At 40.5% G+C, this 17,415-nt stretch overlaps 1 protein-coding gene across 16 annotated transcripts in view; it reads left to right on the forward strand.

Annotated features, from left to right (window-relative positions):
• Positions 1–17,415, forward strand: part of EPB41L2 (erythrocyte membrane protein band 4.1 like 2) — a 214,214-nt gene that overhangs the window by 150,220 nt on the left and 46,579 nt on the right. For all 16 annotated transcript variants that reach the window (XM_024122563.3, XM_024122552.3, XM_024122558.3 and 13 more), the window contains 5 exons: positions 2,180–2,398; positions 3,753–3,840; positions 8,179–8,331; positions 8,839–8,936; positions 13,530–13,702. In XM_024122563.3, coding sequence (XP_023978331.1) covers positions 2,180–2,398; positions 3,753–3,840; positions 8,179–8,331; positions 8,839–8,936; positions 13,530–13,702 — 731 coding nt within the window. The remainder of the gene's footprint in view (positions 1–2,179; positions 2,399–3,752; positions 3,841–8,178; positions 8,332–8,838; positions 8,937–13,529; positions 13,703–17,415) is intronic.

The raw sequence follows: 17,415 nt of genomic DNA on the forward strand, positions 1-17,415 counted from the left end.
CGCGCAGGCTCAGCGGCCATGGCTCACGGGCCCAGCCGCTCCGCGGCATGTGGGATCTTCCCGGACCGGGGCGCGAACCCAGTTCCCCTGCATCGGCAGGCGGACGCGCAACCACTGCGCCACCAGGGAAGCCCTGGGATAGGCTTTTGAGGAGGGCAAGAACACAGTTCAGAATTATGTCTGAAGAAGGTCTGCCCTGCCGTATGAAGGAGATGGACTTGGGAAACTCAGGAGGCTGTTGCGGCTTTTGTTTGAAGTTTTCGGGCCTTAGCCGTAGGCTTTAAAAACAGAAGAAAGGATCAATGTGAAAAGTAGATATACTAATAGAAGGAGGAGCAACAAGATTTTAGTAATAGATGGAATCTTTGTGTTTAGGTCTTAACAGTGCTGTAAAATGTGGAGAACTAGTGATATTCTTGATTAGACCTAGAGAATTTGAGGATAACGTGGAATCGTAGTTTAAAATTTAGTTTGCTAAAATAAGGCAGTGATGCTCATGTTGTTCTAGGGGTCAAGGAAACACATAATTCTCCTCGGAAAGAGAGCTACTGCAGTGCTTAAAAATACTCAGACTCTAGTGATGGTGAGATGAGTTTCATTCTTAGAAAATTATGGAGTACTCGTCGTGTGGCAAGTACTTTGCTAATAACTGTGGGCTTATGATGATGATAAACAGAATCCCTGCCCTGCCTGACAGGAGATTTGGGTGGTAATACAGGTGTAACTGGGGGATGGCTGATGCCATGTTCTGGGACATGCTCTCTGACCCAACAGCAAGAGCCCTGGACCACAGGCAGCGTGCCCCTTTGAACATGGTGGGGGTAGAGGCAAAAGGAGGGCGGAGCCATGACACCCCCGCCAGGCAAAAGCATCCACAGGAAGAAGCCACCAGCCAATAGGAATGGCAGTCTCTTCAAGAATGAGGGAGGGCGCTGCCATTTTCTTGGGAGGAGTCAGTGGTAACTTTAGCAAGTGGTTCAATTCAAGAGTGGAAATCAGATTTTCAAATGTTAACGAAAGGAGTTGATGGGGGACCCCCCCCAACCCTCATAAAATATAAGTAACGTGTTTCTGCATGTTATTTAGTAAAAGCCAGAATCTTTTATAACTGTAATAATCCACTTGGAACACTGAATGATTGTTATTATAACTAATAATAATATTATGATGATTATGGCTACTAGTTATCGATTGCCAAGTACCATGCAATGTCTTTTATTTATATTATCTAATTTTTTATCCTCATCTTTAAAGGGAAATAGAGTTCTTCCCATTTTACAGGTGGGAAGTTAGACTTAGGCAAGTAAATTAGCTTGCTCAAGGTCACATGGTCAGCTCTGCCAGGCTCTGAAGCCCATGATTTGTCGACCGTAAACTGAATTAGCTGCCTCTTTAGATGGGGTAAATGGGCAAGTAAGGGCTTCCAAGTAGAGACTGACTTATGATTGTTGTTAAAGGGTCTCAGGAAAAGAAATTAGTATGAAAAGCGTAGAGAGGATAAAGGGTGGGTGACCTTAGCTTTTCATGTAAATCCTGAAGAACTGTAGCTATTTCTTAAATTTTATTAGTCTTTATAACTTTTGAAGAGCATGCTAATTTTGATTACAGTTTTAAATCCAAGGAGACTGTCTAAGTGATTAGAATTTCACCTGCAGTCACAAAACTCTTGTTTTTGTAATAGTAAAAATATACTGTTGCCCGAATAGCAATTCAGAATTTCCACTCTATTACTTTGCCCTCTAGATGCATTTTTTATAAATAAGTCACAAGTTTAGGAGTCCATGGAGGAAGGTGGGCTTCTTATTACAAAACACTTCTTTTGTTCTGCATTTGTTTTTTTGTTTTGTTTTGTTTTGTTTTTTTGTGGGACGCGGGCCTCTCACCGTTGTGGCCTCTCCCATTGCGGAGCACAGGCTCCGGACGCGCAGGCTCAGCCGCCATGGCTCACGGGCCCAGCCGCTCCGCGGCATGTGGGATCTTCCCAGACCGGGGCACGAACCTGTGCCCCCTGCGTCGGCAGGCGGGCTCCCAACCACCGCGCCACCAGGGAAGCCCTTGTTCTGCATTTGAAGAGTGCCTGTATTATATATTTGTTTCAGAGGAATATCAGAATCATATTTATGAGCGCTACAATCTTAACTAACTGTTCTCCCACCCTTTTGTCCCCTGTTCCTCACAGATACTTCTTGTGCCTTCAGCTCCGGGAGGACATTGCCTCAGGCCGCCTGCCCTGCTCTTTTGTGACGCATGCCCTCCTGGGATCGTACACACTGCAGGCTGAACTTGGGGACTATGACCCAGAAGATCATGGCAGTCATGACCTCAGCGACTTCCAGTTTGCCCCTACACAGACGAAGGAACTGGAAGAGAAAGTGGCAGAGCTGCATAAGACCCACAGGTCTGTAGACTTGCTTACTGGAGAGAGTGACCGTGGTGGGTTTAAATGGCTTCCCTTAGAGCATTTGCTGGACGTTTGAGCATAGTTGATGGGGTTATTCAGTTTGCCCTTGTGGGGCTTCACCTAGTGCTAGTCAAGATAACTTGGAGTCATTGAGACAGCCTTCCATGATCTTTATGACTGTAATGTGAGGAACTGCGCTCGTGAGACTAAATGTTTTCATTTATTAAAAGCATTTACTTTTCCCTGTGCCCTACTCCCTTCATACACACACGTGCACACACATACACACACCTGAAACAAACATACCCACGTACTTGTTTGGCATTGCTTATACGTTTCTTCTGCCTTTTAATTATTTTTATTACCATATTTGATAAGAAAGCCAGGGAGGTAATGAAGCATCAGGATTTGAGTCAGAAATGTGAGTGGTAATGGGCATTAAGGGTAGTAAATCTACAGGTGGTTTCTCTATCCACAGAAGATGACTTTTGGTTTAGCTGAGGGTTATTAATTACTTAAATACCATGTTACACTTTGAGAACTTTTGTATCTGTGAAAACAAATGGTTCTCTTAAGCACGAGTTTTTAAAACTCCCAGCTACGAAATTCTAACTTGTCCCATATGGCAAAATTGAAGTTTTCAAAAATTTTGACTGAAATGATTTGAAAGGAACTTTCAGAGATCAGAGGTTTTTAAACAGACTACCTTCACTGACGTTTCTTTAAAAAAAATGCAGTATTTGACTTTAAATATTTTCTTATTAACTTAATTCCAAGTCTGTTCAGTAGATATGTATTCTATAATTTGAAATTGAAATATCAGGTGCTGAAATGCCACGGGGAATATGAAAATTAACGGGACCCTGCTTTCTAGGAGCTTAAGATTTGTTTAGTTGGGACATGTCAGGTGTAAAATCAAGCACAAATACTTCTGATCTTTAGTATTGTCAGTCGTAGTGAAAAAGAATTAAGGAGAGAATTTGTCTATTTCAGAAAGATGAAATGACTTTCTATGCTTTTATTCTTTTATTTTTAAAGTTAATTTATGTTGTACCCACTCTTGCTGGGGCTTTTTCCCTAGTGGAAAAAAACAAAAGCAACTTTCTAAGATAAAAAGGGTAAGGGTGGAGGGACACCTCCTTGCAATGAGTAGGTTCATTTTGGAGGATCTTAAGAGAAAAATGCTGGAGGTTGAGGGTTGAGCCTTCTTCCCTGATTCCTCCTTTCCGCACATTTAGCTGGGCTACTCCCTCCACCCCAAACTCTCCAAGCTCATGCACCCCTTTCTCTAGTTTGGTTACATTTGCTTTGCATCCACCAGTAAGATAACATTGTTTCTTTTGATTCCTAGGGGTTTATCTCCAGCACAAGCTGATTCTCAGTTCTTAGAAAATGCCAAGAGGCTTTCCATGTATGGAGTCGACCTGCATCACGCCAAGGTACTGTGCCTGGAACGGAGAGGGGTCCCCTTTCCGGTCTGTTGACTGAAGTTTTGAGACGGCTCCAGTTGTAGACTAGCCTAGTTCACGTTCAGAAAAGGCTCCCCACCCTCACCCAAGGGACTCTATTTCTTTGGGGTTTCTAATTGGGGGGTTTATGGTTGTGGGGAGGGATCATTGTTTCTCCCTCTTATTCTTTCTTCTTTTCCCAAGTTGATACCCTTTGATATATACTTACGGTAAGACTCGCCTTATCAGCCTTCTTTACCCCTCGTCCTACCTTTATTCTGTGCCGGCTTTTGCTCTTGCAAGTGCTGCCTCTGTCCCAGCCCCGTCTCCCACCTGTGTCCTGGGAGAGGAGAGCAGCTCTTAGCCACCATGAAAGGGCAAGGCAGCATGGAGATGACCACTTTCCGGAAAACTGCCGGTGAAGGAGCCCTAGAGTTGGGCTTTTCCCTGCAGGTCTGTTGTACTTCTTGTAAGATAAACTATGCCGGCCCAGGCTCCAGGCAATTAGACCTTCCGTCCCATGTGAGCAGTGGGGAAAGAATGGAATCATGGAGGTAGCTGATAGGAGAGGCAGGGTTTGGTGAGGAAGATGCCAGTAACGTACGTCACCTACTTGATCCTAGTTTGGATGATCAGGTAGTAGGGAGAGTCGGGGCGGGAACAGTAGGTGGGGAGTACGAGAGACAAGATGAAAGATGCATTTGGTTTTGAAAAATATGTCCAGGGTCGGCTCAACATGCAGAGGGAACCTATTGTTGCCTGCTTTTAAAGAACCCGTCAGCCCCTTGGTGAAGTTTAGGAAGCCCAGGTTATATGATTTGAGAAATCCCTAGGAAAGCCTATCACCCAAAGGTATCTTCCTTCCCTTGGCCTCAGATTACTAATTCTTGCTTTTGTGTTAATAGTACTTCATATTTGCAAAGCACTCCTTTTTCCTTTGTGCCTTCCTTTATTCTTTAAATATTTTTCTTTATTACAAAAGTAATACATCTTCATCCTAGAAAATAGGGGTGAACAGAAAAATATAAAAAGACTGAAATGTCTTTATGCAGAAACAAACACTGTTAGTATTTTGGTATTTTCTTGTTTTATGTAAAAAAAAAAATCTCTGGGCAGTTGAACTCACATTTTAAAGATGGGATTATACCATGAGTATTATTTCATACCCTTTTTTTTTTAACTTGCTTTTATAAACACTTCTCCATGTTAGTAAATAGTCTTTGCCAGCAACATTTTTAACTGCTAGGTGCTGTATACCCTTAATTTTTAAAAGTACTTTCACTTACACTATCTCATTTAAGGGTCAGATGTTTTAGTTTTTACAAAAACGACATAAAACAGAATGCATATGGCTTGTTACACTGTCTGGCTTGTTGCCTCAAGCCACATAGTGTAAAGTAGTCCCATCTGTGTGATGTCTGCTGATAAATCCTACTAGGAGGTAAAACAGATCTTCTCCACACTTGAGTGTCTTGTAGCTCATTTCTCTGTATGATGGGGACAGGCTGGGTCAGCAGGCAAACAGAAATAAGGGAGGGAGGACAGAGCAGATTTGGTATCAGAAAGACGCCCAGAGCCCATCTCTCCTCTAAACCCTGTTGTTCTTGCCGCACGTGAATCTTACATCTGCTGCTTTTGTTGATCATTAGTGAGAAAGCAGTCCTTAGATGACAGTCCTGGAAGGTTTTGGGATTCTTGTTTTTGAAGTTGTATGTTAGAAAAGTAAAAATGTTGCTGGTTTTGTTATAAGTGTAATTTCAGTTCTTGCTGTGTGGTTAGGAGTAGATCACTTAAAAAAATCAGAATAACACGCATTCATTCAACTTATCATCTGGTGGACTTAGATAATATCTGATGCACAAGATATTTGTAGCTCATGGGAAAAAAAATCTGTAGCAATGTAAGAGAACTTTTCATGTAGTTTAAAGTTTTGTGCCTGTATACATTTTTCATTGCCTTGAGATCATATTAAAAAAATTATTTTAATTAATATTTTATCGTCAGAAGAGTCCTTAATGGCACACTTATGTTAGGACAAGGTGAGGGTGTTGAATAAAAGGGCTCTTGACAAACATAGAAGGAAACCACAAGAGTAGAATGATGCCCATGAGCTGGTAACAGCAGCTCTCCTAACCCCTCTGGGTGTGGTGGCGGGGGGGCGGTGGGGCAAAGACTAGTTGCCAGAACCCAGGGGAGAGATCTGCGTGGAGAGGGCTGTCTTGAGAGGAGCTGCGATTGTCAAGGATATAGCCACCCTGATGCGACCACGCAAGGAAGGAGTCTGGGTATTAAAACCCCTGACCTCCTTGCCCTCCTCCCTCTCTCTGATCTTCTTCAAGAACTTTCCATTGGCTGAAGTCAGTGGGAGTGGGATCCTGTTGATGTCCATGTGGGGTAGCTTCCTGAGGCAGTGAGCAAGGTGGAGAAGATGCTCCTTTTTTCTTAGTTTTTTTTTCTGACTTTGTTGCTGAAGGGCAGAAGTCAAATATGGAGAACTAAGGCATGGTTTTTTTCCCTTTAACTTCTTTCCCTTTATCTGTAATTTCTATTCACACAAATACTGATAATTCTAAAACAATATGTGGAACAATCGAACCTCAGCTGATTTACTTGGATCCAGATTGTGTTTATTTTTCAGTCAGATAAAATAGCTTCAATGTCCTGTTGAAAGATTGCCTCATACTAGAGATAGCTTTGTTTAATGTTTCAAATGAGGGTTGCCTCCTTATTTGTGCTGAGAACATGCTGTCTTGGGCAATCTTGCGGCCTGCTCCCTGTGTCCCTGGCCAGTGATATTTTGGGCAAACACGTCATTTGTGTCTGGTGCCAAGATGCTTAGGCACCTGTGCCTGGTTCACTCTGGCTTTTTGCTCTGTTCCTAGAGAGAACTGTGGCTGTCAGGATATGGGTGAATAAAGCACCTTTATAGATGAGATTTTTATTTTTTTATTTTTTATTTATTTATTTATTTATTTTTGTGGTACGCGGGCCTCTCACTGTTGTGGCCTCTCCCGTTGCGGAGCACAGGCTCCAGAAGCCCAGGCTCAGCGGCCATGGCTCACGGGCCCAGCCGCTCCGCGGCACGCGGGATCCTCCCGGACCGGGGCACGAACCCGCGTCCCCTGCATCGGCAGGCAGACTCTCAACCACTGCGCCACCAGGGAAGCCCTAGATGAGATTTTTAAACCTGCTCAGATGGTCTAATGTAATTTTATTTGGATATATGAGTTGTTCACGTATCACAGCAGTGAATGCCATTGGCATCAGTTACCTCGTACTGTATTTCTAGTTTTAAAAAACTGAAATAAATTGCGTTAAATTGTTCTCAGTAACAAGGCAGTTGAAATGTTATAGTTTTATTGACTCGAACCTGGACTATGTGGGGTTTGTTTCAGCATATTTTGTGAGAATTTGTTCCATGTTGTTAATGATTTCTGAAAATGTGAATGTCTCTGAATAATAATCTTCAATTTTCCGTATCTTGAATGAGAACTAGTTCTTCTCTTAAAGATATTTGAATATTGTACATATTAGATCTTCAACCACTACTTGAAATGTGAGGAGGCAGTTTTTTACTTTTGTCTGTAAATGTATTTGATTTTTTAAAAAACCTTTCAGGCTGGCGATTATTCTAGATTGTCATCTTTTCCAAATTAAAACGCGGAGGAAAGAAAACAATAAGTTCAAGAATAGTCTGTAGTCCTTTGAAATATGCTAGCCAAAGGAATGTTGTAATGAGAACGGGATGTCAGCAGTTAGTGTTATTGAAAAGCTGCTTGAAAGAGTTCAAAGATTTCAACACCGTCAGACTAGAAGAGAAATTTTCTGTGAGGAGTTGGTGTTCTCCAGAATATAGGCGTTACTTAACAGCTGTTAGCTAGCATAATCATCTGAGATAAATTTGCCTACAGTAAAATGGCTGACTGCACCTTAGGGTAAGCCGACTGACTGTCCCGAGGGGCCGGAATAGCCTCTAGGAAACATGTTTTATCTCCTGTATCTTCAGGATGTCTAAATTGAGGTCTATTTCCTTTCCTCCCTTTTAGCTCTTACAGCCGAGCTCGAGGACGTACGAGTTAGGCCTTTTGAAGAATGTTGTGTCCTGTAGTCATGTCGTCATATCTCAAATCTGACCCCTCAAGAGGAATATCTAGGTTTAAGATGTGTTGTATGTCCTACTGTTTCTATTAACTTGTGTACTGTCACTGCAGTTGAAATACAGACCTGTTAAATTGGCATTCCTGATCATGGTTTGAGGGGGATCATTGACTTCCCTACCTGTTTAACTTTCACAGCTCTAACCATGGTCAAATGACTTATGCTTGGCAGGACTCAGAAGGAGTGGACATCAGGCTGGGCGTGTGTGCTAATGGGCTTCTCATCTACAAAGACAGACTGAGAATCAATCGTTTTGCTTGGCCGAAAATCCTGAAAATCTCCTATAAGCGCAGTAACTTCTACATAAAGGTTAGGCCAGCAGAGGTAAGCAGAGTCATGTAGCCCCTGGCATATCTAATCGGGCTTTGTCAGTGTTCTCCTCTATGGCCACAAGCTACCAGAATTCTTTTCCATTGGATGTTAAGAAAATGAACTATTATTTATTCCTCCATGGTAAAAAAAAAAAAAAAAAGAGTCAGGGTTTTTGATGATAAACTTGCATTTATGTATTCCTGTTGATAAAAAAAACAAACCAAAAAATAAGCAACAGCCACAAGTTCACAGAAAAGGAAAAGTAGTCAGTTCACCCGGTGGGGGGTGGGCTCATTTTTCTTTTTTCTTTGCATCAACTAAGTGGTCAAGATCGATAGGAAGGTGGTAAAATGAATTTTAGTGGACATTGAGGGATAGCTAATTTATGTCAGTAGTTGATATTTGCCCTTTTTCAAGAAGAACAATTACTTCTTAGTGAAATATCTGAATCCACGTTTTTCAGTAGCTTCTAATCAGCTCTTAAGAGATATGCTGATTTGTTTTATGGATTTATTCTAGCTGGAACAGTTTGAGAGCACCATTGGCTTTAAACTGCCAAACCATCGGGCAGCGAAAAGGTTATGGAAAGTGTGCGTGGAACATCATACTTTCTACAGGTAATTTTGAGAAAACAGCTTGGGATTCATGAAAACAGCTCTTGGTACCCTCTAGATCCTGGGAGGGGGCAGTGGATAGCATGGCAGACGCAGCCACAACTGCTTTATGGTTCTTTGCTCTCCCTCTTCGTGTATCTGTTTCTGTCACCATGCCATGCTAGTCCTGGCTCAGAACTGCTCTGCCTCTGCAGTGGTCCCTCACTCCAATTGCCCTTCCGCCACCACACCCTCCCACCCCAGCTGCCGCTTTTTCACTGTCACTCACCTTAGGCTTCACTTAGTTGCTCTTATCAGCTCCCTCCTGTCTTACTTCTTTCCCAGCCAGACCAACCCTGAACCTTGTGCTCTGTCCCTTTGCTACTTTGTCAGGAGTGTTCTCCCCCCCTAAGTCCCTGTCCCTTTTTGCACATCAGCCTCCAGTCTCCTTCCTGGTCCTGGATCAGTCCTGTGTCCCGACCTCACCATTTCTATACCTGTGCTACCACGTGTTGCTTTCAATACATAACTCTCCAGACAGACACACTCACACAGCACTTCGGGTTGGTGCAGTTGCAGAGAGATCATTTCCCACCTCAGCTGGAACCTAGTGCCACCATCACAAATATTCCTGGTCTTCTTGAGCCCCAGGGCACCCTGGCCCCTCTGCTCAGATGCCCTTCACTGGAGGGTGTGCTGATAGTAGATGCTGTGGGTCATGAGCATTCTTGGTTGCATGCATCTTCTCTTTTTCTCTTTTTGTCTAAAATTTAGTATCGTTTCCCTCTCCCTTCATTCATTCTTTTCTTCCTCTCCTGTTGCAAGAAAGAGCATATATAGAACTTTTATTCCTCTACCTTGATCCCTTGTTTCATGCCTCACGTAGGATTGCGCTTTGTAAATCATGTGCCCCCAGTGGGTGGCTTCGATGAGTTCTTTGGCCAATAAACATGTCCGTGTCTTCCTCCCTGAAAAACCAAAAAAACCCAGAAGATCTCCTTAGACCTTTTGGCCTCCTATAGCTTTTGTCCTGTCTCCTTTCATACTTTTATTCAGGGGCATACTTCTTAACATTGCTTTTCGTAGCAAAGTGTGGTTTGCTGATCTTCCTTTTCTCTGTTTCCTCAGTTTCCTATTACTGCAGTCTAGATAGCTGTGATATCTAGACCCTTCATCTTTAAAGTTTTTGCTTTGCACTCTTAAGGTCTAATGCTGCCCCTCCACATACTAGATGTGTGATTGTAGGTAAGTTACTCAACCTTTGTGAGTCTCTCCCTTTCATCATTTGTGTGATGGTGGTAATGATAATAGTGCCTATATTATAGGGTTGTTTTGAAAACTAAATGATATAGCTCACGTGAAACAAACTTAGAACCATTTCTAGTACGAAATAATGTTTATCATTATCATTATTCTTAGTCTGGTAGCATAGTGTGCTATTTATTTTCAAAACTGCTCTAATATACTCATTTCAGAGGAGTCATGTTACCATTGACTTAAATCACCAAAAAGATTCTTTTAGAGAAAGCTCATAAATGTTTGTGGTCAACACTTTTTTGTTTTGGTTCTAGTTTCTGTTTAATTGTAGCTTAATTGCTTAAGGATTTCTCTGTGATCAGAAAATTAATCTGTAAGCTAATACTTTGTGTATGTGGTCACCAGTGCCATTTGGGCAAGAAAGCACTTTATCTCAGTTTGACATAAACAGAATAAAAATCCTCTAGTTAATGATTTTCCCTCTTTGGCATTATGACTTAAATCTGCCTTTAAAATATTTTCCGTGTATTTCTTGGATTTATATTTTTTGTAAACTGGAAGTAAGAGAAAATCCTCATATGGAGCTGCTCATTCTGGGAAGATGTGGCCTTTGGTTGAGATATAGTTAACTGAAGTGAACCTGCAGAAGGCTAGCAGATAACCCAGTCTCACTCTCCTGTTTGCCTCTAGTCTTTTTTTTTTTTCTTTTAAAATAATTTTATTTTATTGTGGCAAGATCACTTAACAAATTTTAAATGTATAACATATTATTATTGACTGTAGGTACAGTGTTGTATAGCAGCTTTCTAGAGCTTATTTATCTTATTTAATTGAAATTTTTTGCCTGGTGATTAACAACTCCCCATCGTACCCACCCCCCCAGCCCCTGGTAACCACCATTCCAGTCTTTGATTCTGTGAATTTTGACTGTTTTGGATACATCATATAGGTAGAATTATGTACTGCTTGGCTTTCTGTGTCTGGCTTGTTTCACTTAGCGTAACGTTCTCAAGGTCCCTCCTTGAGATGGGCCATTCCATTTCAAGGATGTTATATTCCAGAATGTAACAGATCCATTCTGTTACATATTGTAGAATTTCCTTCTTTTTTAAAGGCCGAATAGTATTCCATTGTATGTATATCCTTTATTGCCTTTATCCATTCATTTGTAGATGGGTAGTGAGGTTGTTTCCATATCTTAGTTATTGTGACTCGTGGTATAATGAACATGGGAATGCTAATATCTCTTTGAGATCCTGATTTCAGATCTTTTGGAAGAATACCCAGATGTGGGACTGATGGCTCATGTGGTGGTTCTATTTTTAATTTTTTGAGGAGCCTCCTTACTGCCTCACATAGCTTCTGTACCATTTTGTATTCCCACCAATAGTATGCAGGGGTCTCAGTTTCTCTGTATTCTCGCCAGCACTTGTTGTCTTTTGTTTCGTTTTTAAAATTTTGTGGAGGAGGGGGTATTTCCTTTTGGGTCATGATGCATGTTTTCTCCTTTGAGATATTTTTTTAGAAATGTCTCTTTTTGTCCTCTTGTTGATATCCCAGTACCTACAGAGCATGCTTCATGAATGGATGATAAAATAAATGTGATTTAGCCAACTTGTTTTTCAAGGAGAATGAGCATTTCTTTTTTTTTTTTTTTTTTTTTTTTTGGCTGTACGCGGGCCTCTCACTGCTGTGGCCTCTCCCGTTGCGGAGCACAGGCTCCGGACGCGCAGGCTTAGCGGCCATGGCTCACGGGCCCCGCCGCTCCGCGGCATGTGGGATCTTCCCAGACCGGGGCACGAACCCGTGTGTCCCCTGCATCAGCAGGCGGACTCTCAACCACTGTGCCACCAGGGAAGCCCAACATTTCTTAATTACTGCACTGATGAGCTTGCCAATGACCCTTTTTTCTATACATCAATGCTTTCTTACACAGCATTCTTAGACCATAGCTAGCTGGATTGCAAGGTAGGGAAACCCACCATATTCAGCCCATCAGGAGACAGCGCATGGTAAATGACCACATTTCTCACCCTGTCCCTCGTGCTCATCATCAGTGTGCCGAGACATTTAATCTTTCAGTGCCTTAGGTTCCTTCACTGTTAGAGAAAGAGATTACAGAGCACAGATAAGAGTTAATTTCTGGTCTAAATGTCTAGTATTCCGGCTTTCTAATTTAAGAATAGAGAACTTTTTTCAAAGTACAGTTTGAGGCACTGACGTCTTCAGATTATGCTTTCTCAGCAACATCATCTCTGTCTCCTTTGAAAATCTATTGGCAGAAAATGGAAGTTTTCAAGGAACACTTCTGCTACCCTCTATGACGAGACTAAAGCCAAGAGTGTATTAGTTCTTTCTTCATCAGTCTCTTTCTAACACGTTGTTTTCCTGGGTGGATATGATTGAGAATCCTGAATTGATGGGGGGAGCACCTCTTGTATTACTACATGTAGCTTTACCTTGACGTGAATCTCTTTTCATTGCTTGTTAAGCAGAAGATTTCTAAAAGTTGAGCAGAAATGCTAGTAATACTCGGAACGGTAAAGAACTCTTTAAGAAACCGCTCTTCTTTGGATAATGATAGGAAAAATTCTGGTGGAGTTCTCCGTATTCTGGAATTGTCAACTGCAGTCTTCTTATTTAATATAGTCTCTAAGAGCTCTGGGATTCTCTTTTTTGTTAAGATGTTTTGCCAGCTCTTCATCAGGCAGTGAAGGCAAGATAATTTCAGTTGTATACCAGACAAGATTGGCTCATTTACTAAAGCCGTGCTTTCACATAAGTCTGGAAGTACTTGCCATCAGGAGTTGTACTTCATTCATTACGGACCTGGGGTTTAAGCAGTAGAATTGTGCTGGCAAGAAAGGGTGTTAGTCTCCCTACAGATCCACTGTGTGCTGTGTTCTTCATGGGACAGCATCACTTGATGGGACAGATTCCTGAGTTAGATGTTCTTTCCCAGAGAAATAGACATAAATATTAAGAATTACTAATGGTAATGGATTGCTACTTGGCACTTCTGGCTTGGAGCAAGAATTCAGACATATGTGTTTATATAAATGATTTAAGTTAATACAAATAAATAACCTTTAGTATACATTGAAAACAGCTGCATTTTTGCTCCGGTTGAGGAAAACATTATTCATGAATATGTGAATGAGGATTTATTCATCTTACCATTATCATAAAGCTCTGTATATAGGAGGGTTTATAAATAATGTTGATTTTTATTAGAAAGTTTAGGCAGCATTTTTTGGACCAAATAATCATACTTAATGAAATGAGATATTAAAAATATATAGTTTTAAAGTTAAAAAAAAATCCGTAAAGTCTAATCTTGTTCCCTTTTTCCCCCCACAGGCTTGTGTCTCCAGAGCAGCCACCAAAGGCCAAGTTCCTGACCCTGGGCTCCAAATTCCGTTACAGCGGCCGTACCCAAGCACAGACCCGCCAGGCCAGCACCCTCATTGACAGGCCGGCACCGCACTTTGAACGCACTTCTAGTAAGCGGGTCTCCAGGAGTCTAGATGGAGGTAAACACATTTATTAGGATTCTGGATTCCATTCATCTTTCTCTAATCCAGTGGGATCAGAAAATGTTGATCTACTTATTAATAAGATCCCCAGAAATACCCTAGAGGGAGAGCCATTCTTTTTTCCTGAGTAAATAAAATACTGTTACTTACACCCATAAGAAAATAATTTTATAGTGTTTTGAAGTTGTCATTCTGAATCTAAATTTTCTTGGCACTGTAAATACACACAAATATTAGTTGAGTTCTTGTTGATGAGATGTTGGACAGATGTTTTTACTGGTCTGACTTAATTGTGATATATGTTATGTGACTTAATTTCTGGAACTTGTTAATTAATGGCAAACATGTAATTCTAAGGGTTTTTGATGTGATAGCATATATAGAACTTTTATTCAAAGGAACGTAAAACATTCATTTTATCATCACATTTTTGAGTTTAAAAACCCTTACTAAAGCTTAACAGACATTCTAGCATACAGGAAACCATTCACGGCTTCAAAGGATTAGTTTAAATACAGTGTTTAACAAAAAGGAAACGTAGTGTGTTCATCTGTTCTTACACCCAGGGGCAGACATATATAAATTTGTATAAATTTTTTCTATTGGAATTCTCATTAGCTACATATATGTAGTTTTTAAATAAATTACACATGGAAATAAATTGATGTTGCTTCCCTTCATCTTATATATATATATATTTATTTATTTATTTATTTATATATCTTATTACCTGTCTAATTTTGGGTTAATAACAGGTTTCCTATAAAAGAGCTGAGGTTAATTTTATATTAGAACGCTTAAAAAATTTTCTTTTTCTTTCTACCTAATAGCAAGTAATTGGTATGGATACCTTTCTACCAGAAGTAGTTCTCAAACATTTTTTGGCTGATGAATCTCAAAACATAGACACAAAAATAGTAATGCTAAATTGGAAAATTTCTATTTTACTACTGTTTATCAGCAAAAACCTGTTTTTGATTGTTATTACTGATATCTTTCTGAAATACGAACTTGAACAACTTATGTTTCAAATAATTAGCTAAACAGGCTGGATATGCTAATAGATAAAAATCTTCTCTCGGTAGTGAAGGATTGACACTCCTTGGCCTTGATCTATTTTTCCTGGAATAAACTTAGAAAACAGAACCAGGCAGACACACAGAGATACTTCCCAAGTTTTGTTGGGCATTTTGGTACATATAGTTATTGAATCTTGCTTCTGGAGAATCTTTCATACAGTTTTATGAGACCACAGAAAAAAATGTGCAACAGAATCATAAATTGTGGTTCAAATAAATGTCCATGTTCCCAAACGCAGCGATTTAAATTTAGTGAATTATTACCGCATGATAGTTGTCAGAGTATCTTTTAGCTCATCAACATCTGAGTACTTTTTCCAAGTAAATCCAAAAAATGTGCCCGGTTATATAAATATTTCACAAGTCTTGCCCCTTGTCACAGAATTTATACAAGTGCTGAATAAATGTGATCAGTGTCGTTTAATGCCTGAGAGAAATCATTCCTCTTTCTGGAACACTATCCTTTTTTAGCCTTTGTTTTAAACTATGAGGTTTTTATAACTCTCATATTGCGAATTTTAGAGCTTAAAAAGAGCAGTAAACCACTGCTTTTTCTTTGAGGTATATAAACTGTGCTCAAGGAAGCCTACCATCTTGTATGGGCAGTTAGCACAGAGGGTTATAGTGGGTCCGTATCTGAAAACAATGATTTTCACAAGTAAAAGCAACAAACATGGCACAGTAATCCATTATTTTTCCTTTTGTGTTTTGGACGCTGTAATTCATCAGATGGGCCAGCCATTCAAAAGGATTATTGTGTTGTTGTGAAAAATAGGAGGCTTTTCATGCCAATACATGACCAGATAGCTAGGGAACTATTTGGATAGGGCTTATGTTCCCTTTTCCCCCCAGAGCAAAGCTAGGCTGTAACCTGGTACTGAGCTTTATTTTCCCCACCACACCATCAATATACCTTTTTTTGTTGTTGTTATGTGTTATGTTTTCTTTCTCCTGTTTTTAAACAGGCTATTTAAATATATAAATATTCTTCACTTTAAGGTTTGACAAATTAAGTCTTTTAGTGATGATGTAGAAAGTAAAATGTGATATCTGAAGATCAAATATCAAAATAAAAATTAATCTAGGATAGCTATTTTAGAGCAGTGAGACTCCAAGTTTGCTATTCAAACCAGAAAGGAGGCAAATCAGTCATTGAGAACACTAACACCCCGGATGCATGTGAGAGCAGGGGAACTGATGATTTCCTGGAAGTGGAAAGTATAATCAGGGGCATTACAGATTGGGTCATCAGGGAAGGAAGGCCTCTCTGAGGAAGAACCATTTCAGCTGAGACTTGAAGGATGAGAAGGAAGCAGCCGTGAGTAGAACAGGAGATAAAGCATTCCAGGTAGCAGGAGTAGCAGGTCTGAAGATCATAAGTTTAGGGACAGGTTGATACATTCTAGGAACAGAAAGAAGGCAAGTGTAGTCAGAGCTGACTAGTGATAGGGAGAGGTAGGCTGGGAGCAGGTCACACAGGGCCTTGCAGGCCGCATTCTCTTGGTGCCAAACGTGGTTTTTATTCTAGGAAACCATTGAAGGGTGTGTGTTGTACATACATACACATATGTACACACTTATACAAGCACATATGTGTACAGTGCTATCTTTAAAAAAAAAAAAACTCACTTGATGCCATGTCCAGAACAATTAGAGAGGATGAGAGAGGAAGCTCAGGCCGACTGGTCAGGAATAATCCTGGTGAGAGTCATGGTGGTTTTGTCTCAAATGGTAGTAGACCTATTAGTCATTGGCACCATAGGTTCTGTGCCTTGGGCCTATAAACTTCTCAGGGTTCTACACGGTTTAAGACCTGACAAAAATTATTAGCTGCAAACTGAAATCATTAAGTGTTTAACAAAAGTATGCAGGGTCAATATTTTGCCAACTTCATGATGTAACTTTAAATTGGATATTCATTAAAATTTTGATATCATTACATTTGAAGCCATTTCTAGGTCTGAGTTTCTCATTTTGCAGTAAATCTCTGAGTATGCATAATGGGTGCTTAGAAACCATAATCATAGGTTAAAGAGTTACTCATATACTTTCCAAGGAAAAATTGTTAAAATCTTTTTAAAAGTTAAAAAAAAACCCTAGAAAATAATTATATTTAATGTACGATATGAATTCATTTTAATGTTTAATATGATTTGTTGTGGGCTTTCCAAAGTATGAGTGTTTAAGAGCCGTGAAAGTCTTAAAAGGGACCTGGGTGGTAAAATAGAGATGGAAGGAACTGGCCACATTTAGAAATACATCCAAGGACTCTGTTGGACTTGCTGGTTGTTGAGGGGTAAAGGAAGAGACTTCAAGGTATCTGACTTGAGTAACTGGGTGCAAGCATGAGAGTGTATTTGGCAAAAAGTCAAGACTGAGAAGAAGGAAGTTTTGGACAGGGCAGGTGAGGGGTGAGGATTAAGAAGCTTCTAGTAACACATGGATTGGAGGTCTAGGTGTTGCCCAAGTTCAGTATGGTGGGTCACACACAGTCTGTGCCCTCCAAGAGCTTGCAGCCTAAAGTTAAACACTGGGCTTCCCTAGGGGCATGAGGCCCAGAGCAAGCCACACAGTGTCAGGAAAGCGCTTTTTTTTTTTTTTTTTGCGGTGCGCGGGCCTCTCCCTGTTGTG

Source organism: Physeter macrocephalus, chromosome 10, assembly GCF_002837175.3.
Source record: "Physeter macrocephalus isolate SW-GA chromosome 10, ASM283717v5, whole genome shotgun sequence".
Lineage (NCBI taxonomy): Eukaryota > Metazoa > Chordata > Mammalia > Artiodactyla > Physeteridae > Physeter > Physeter macrocephalus.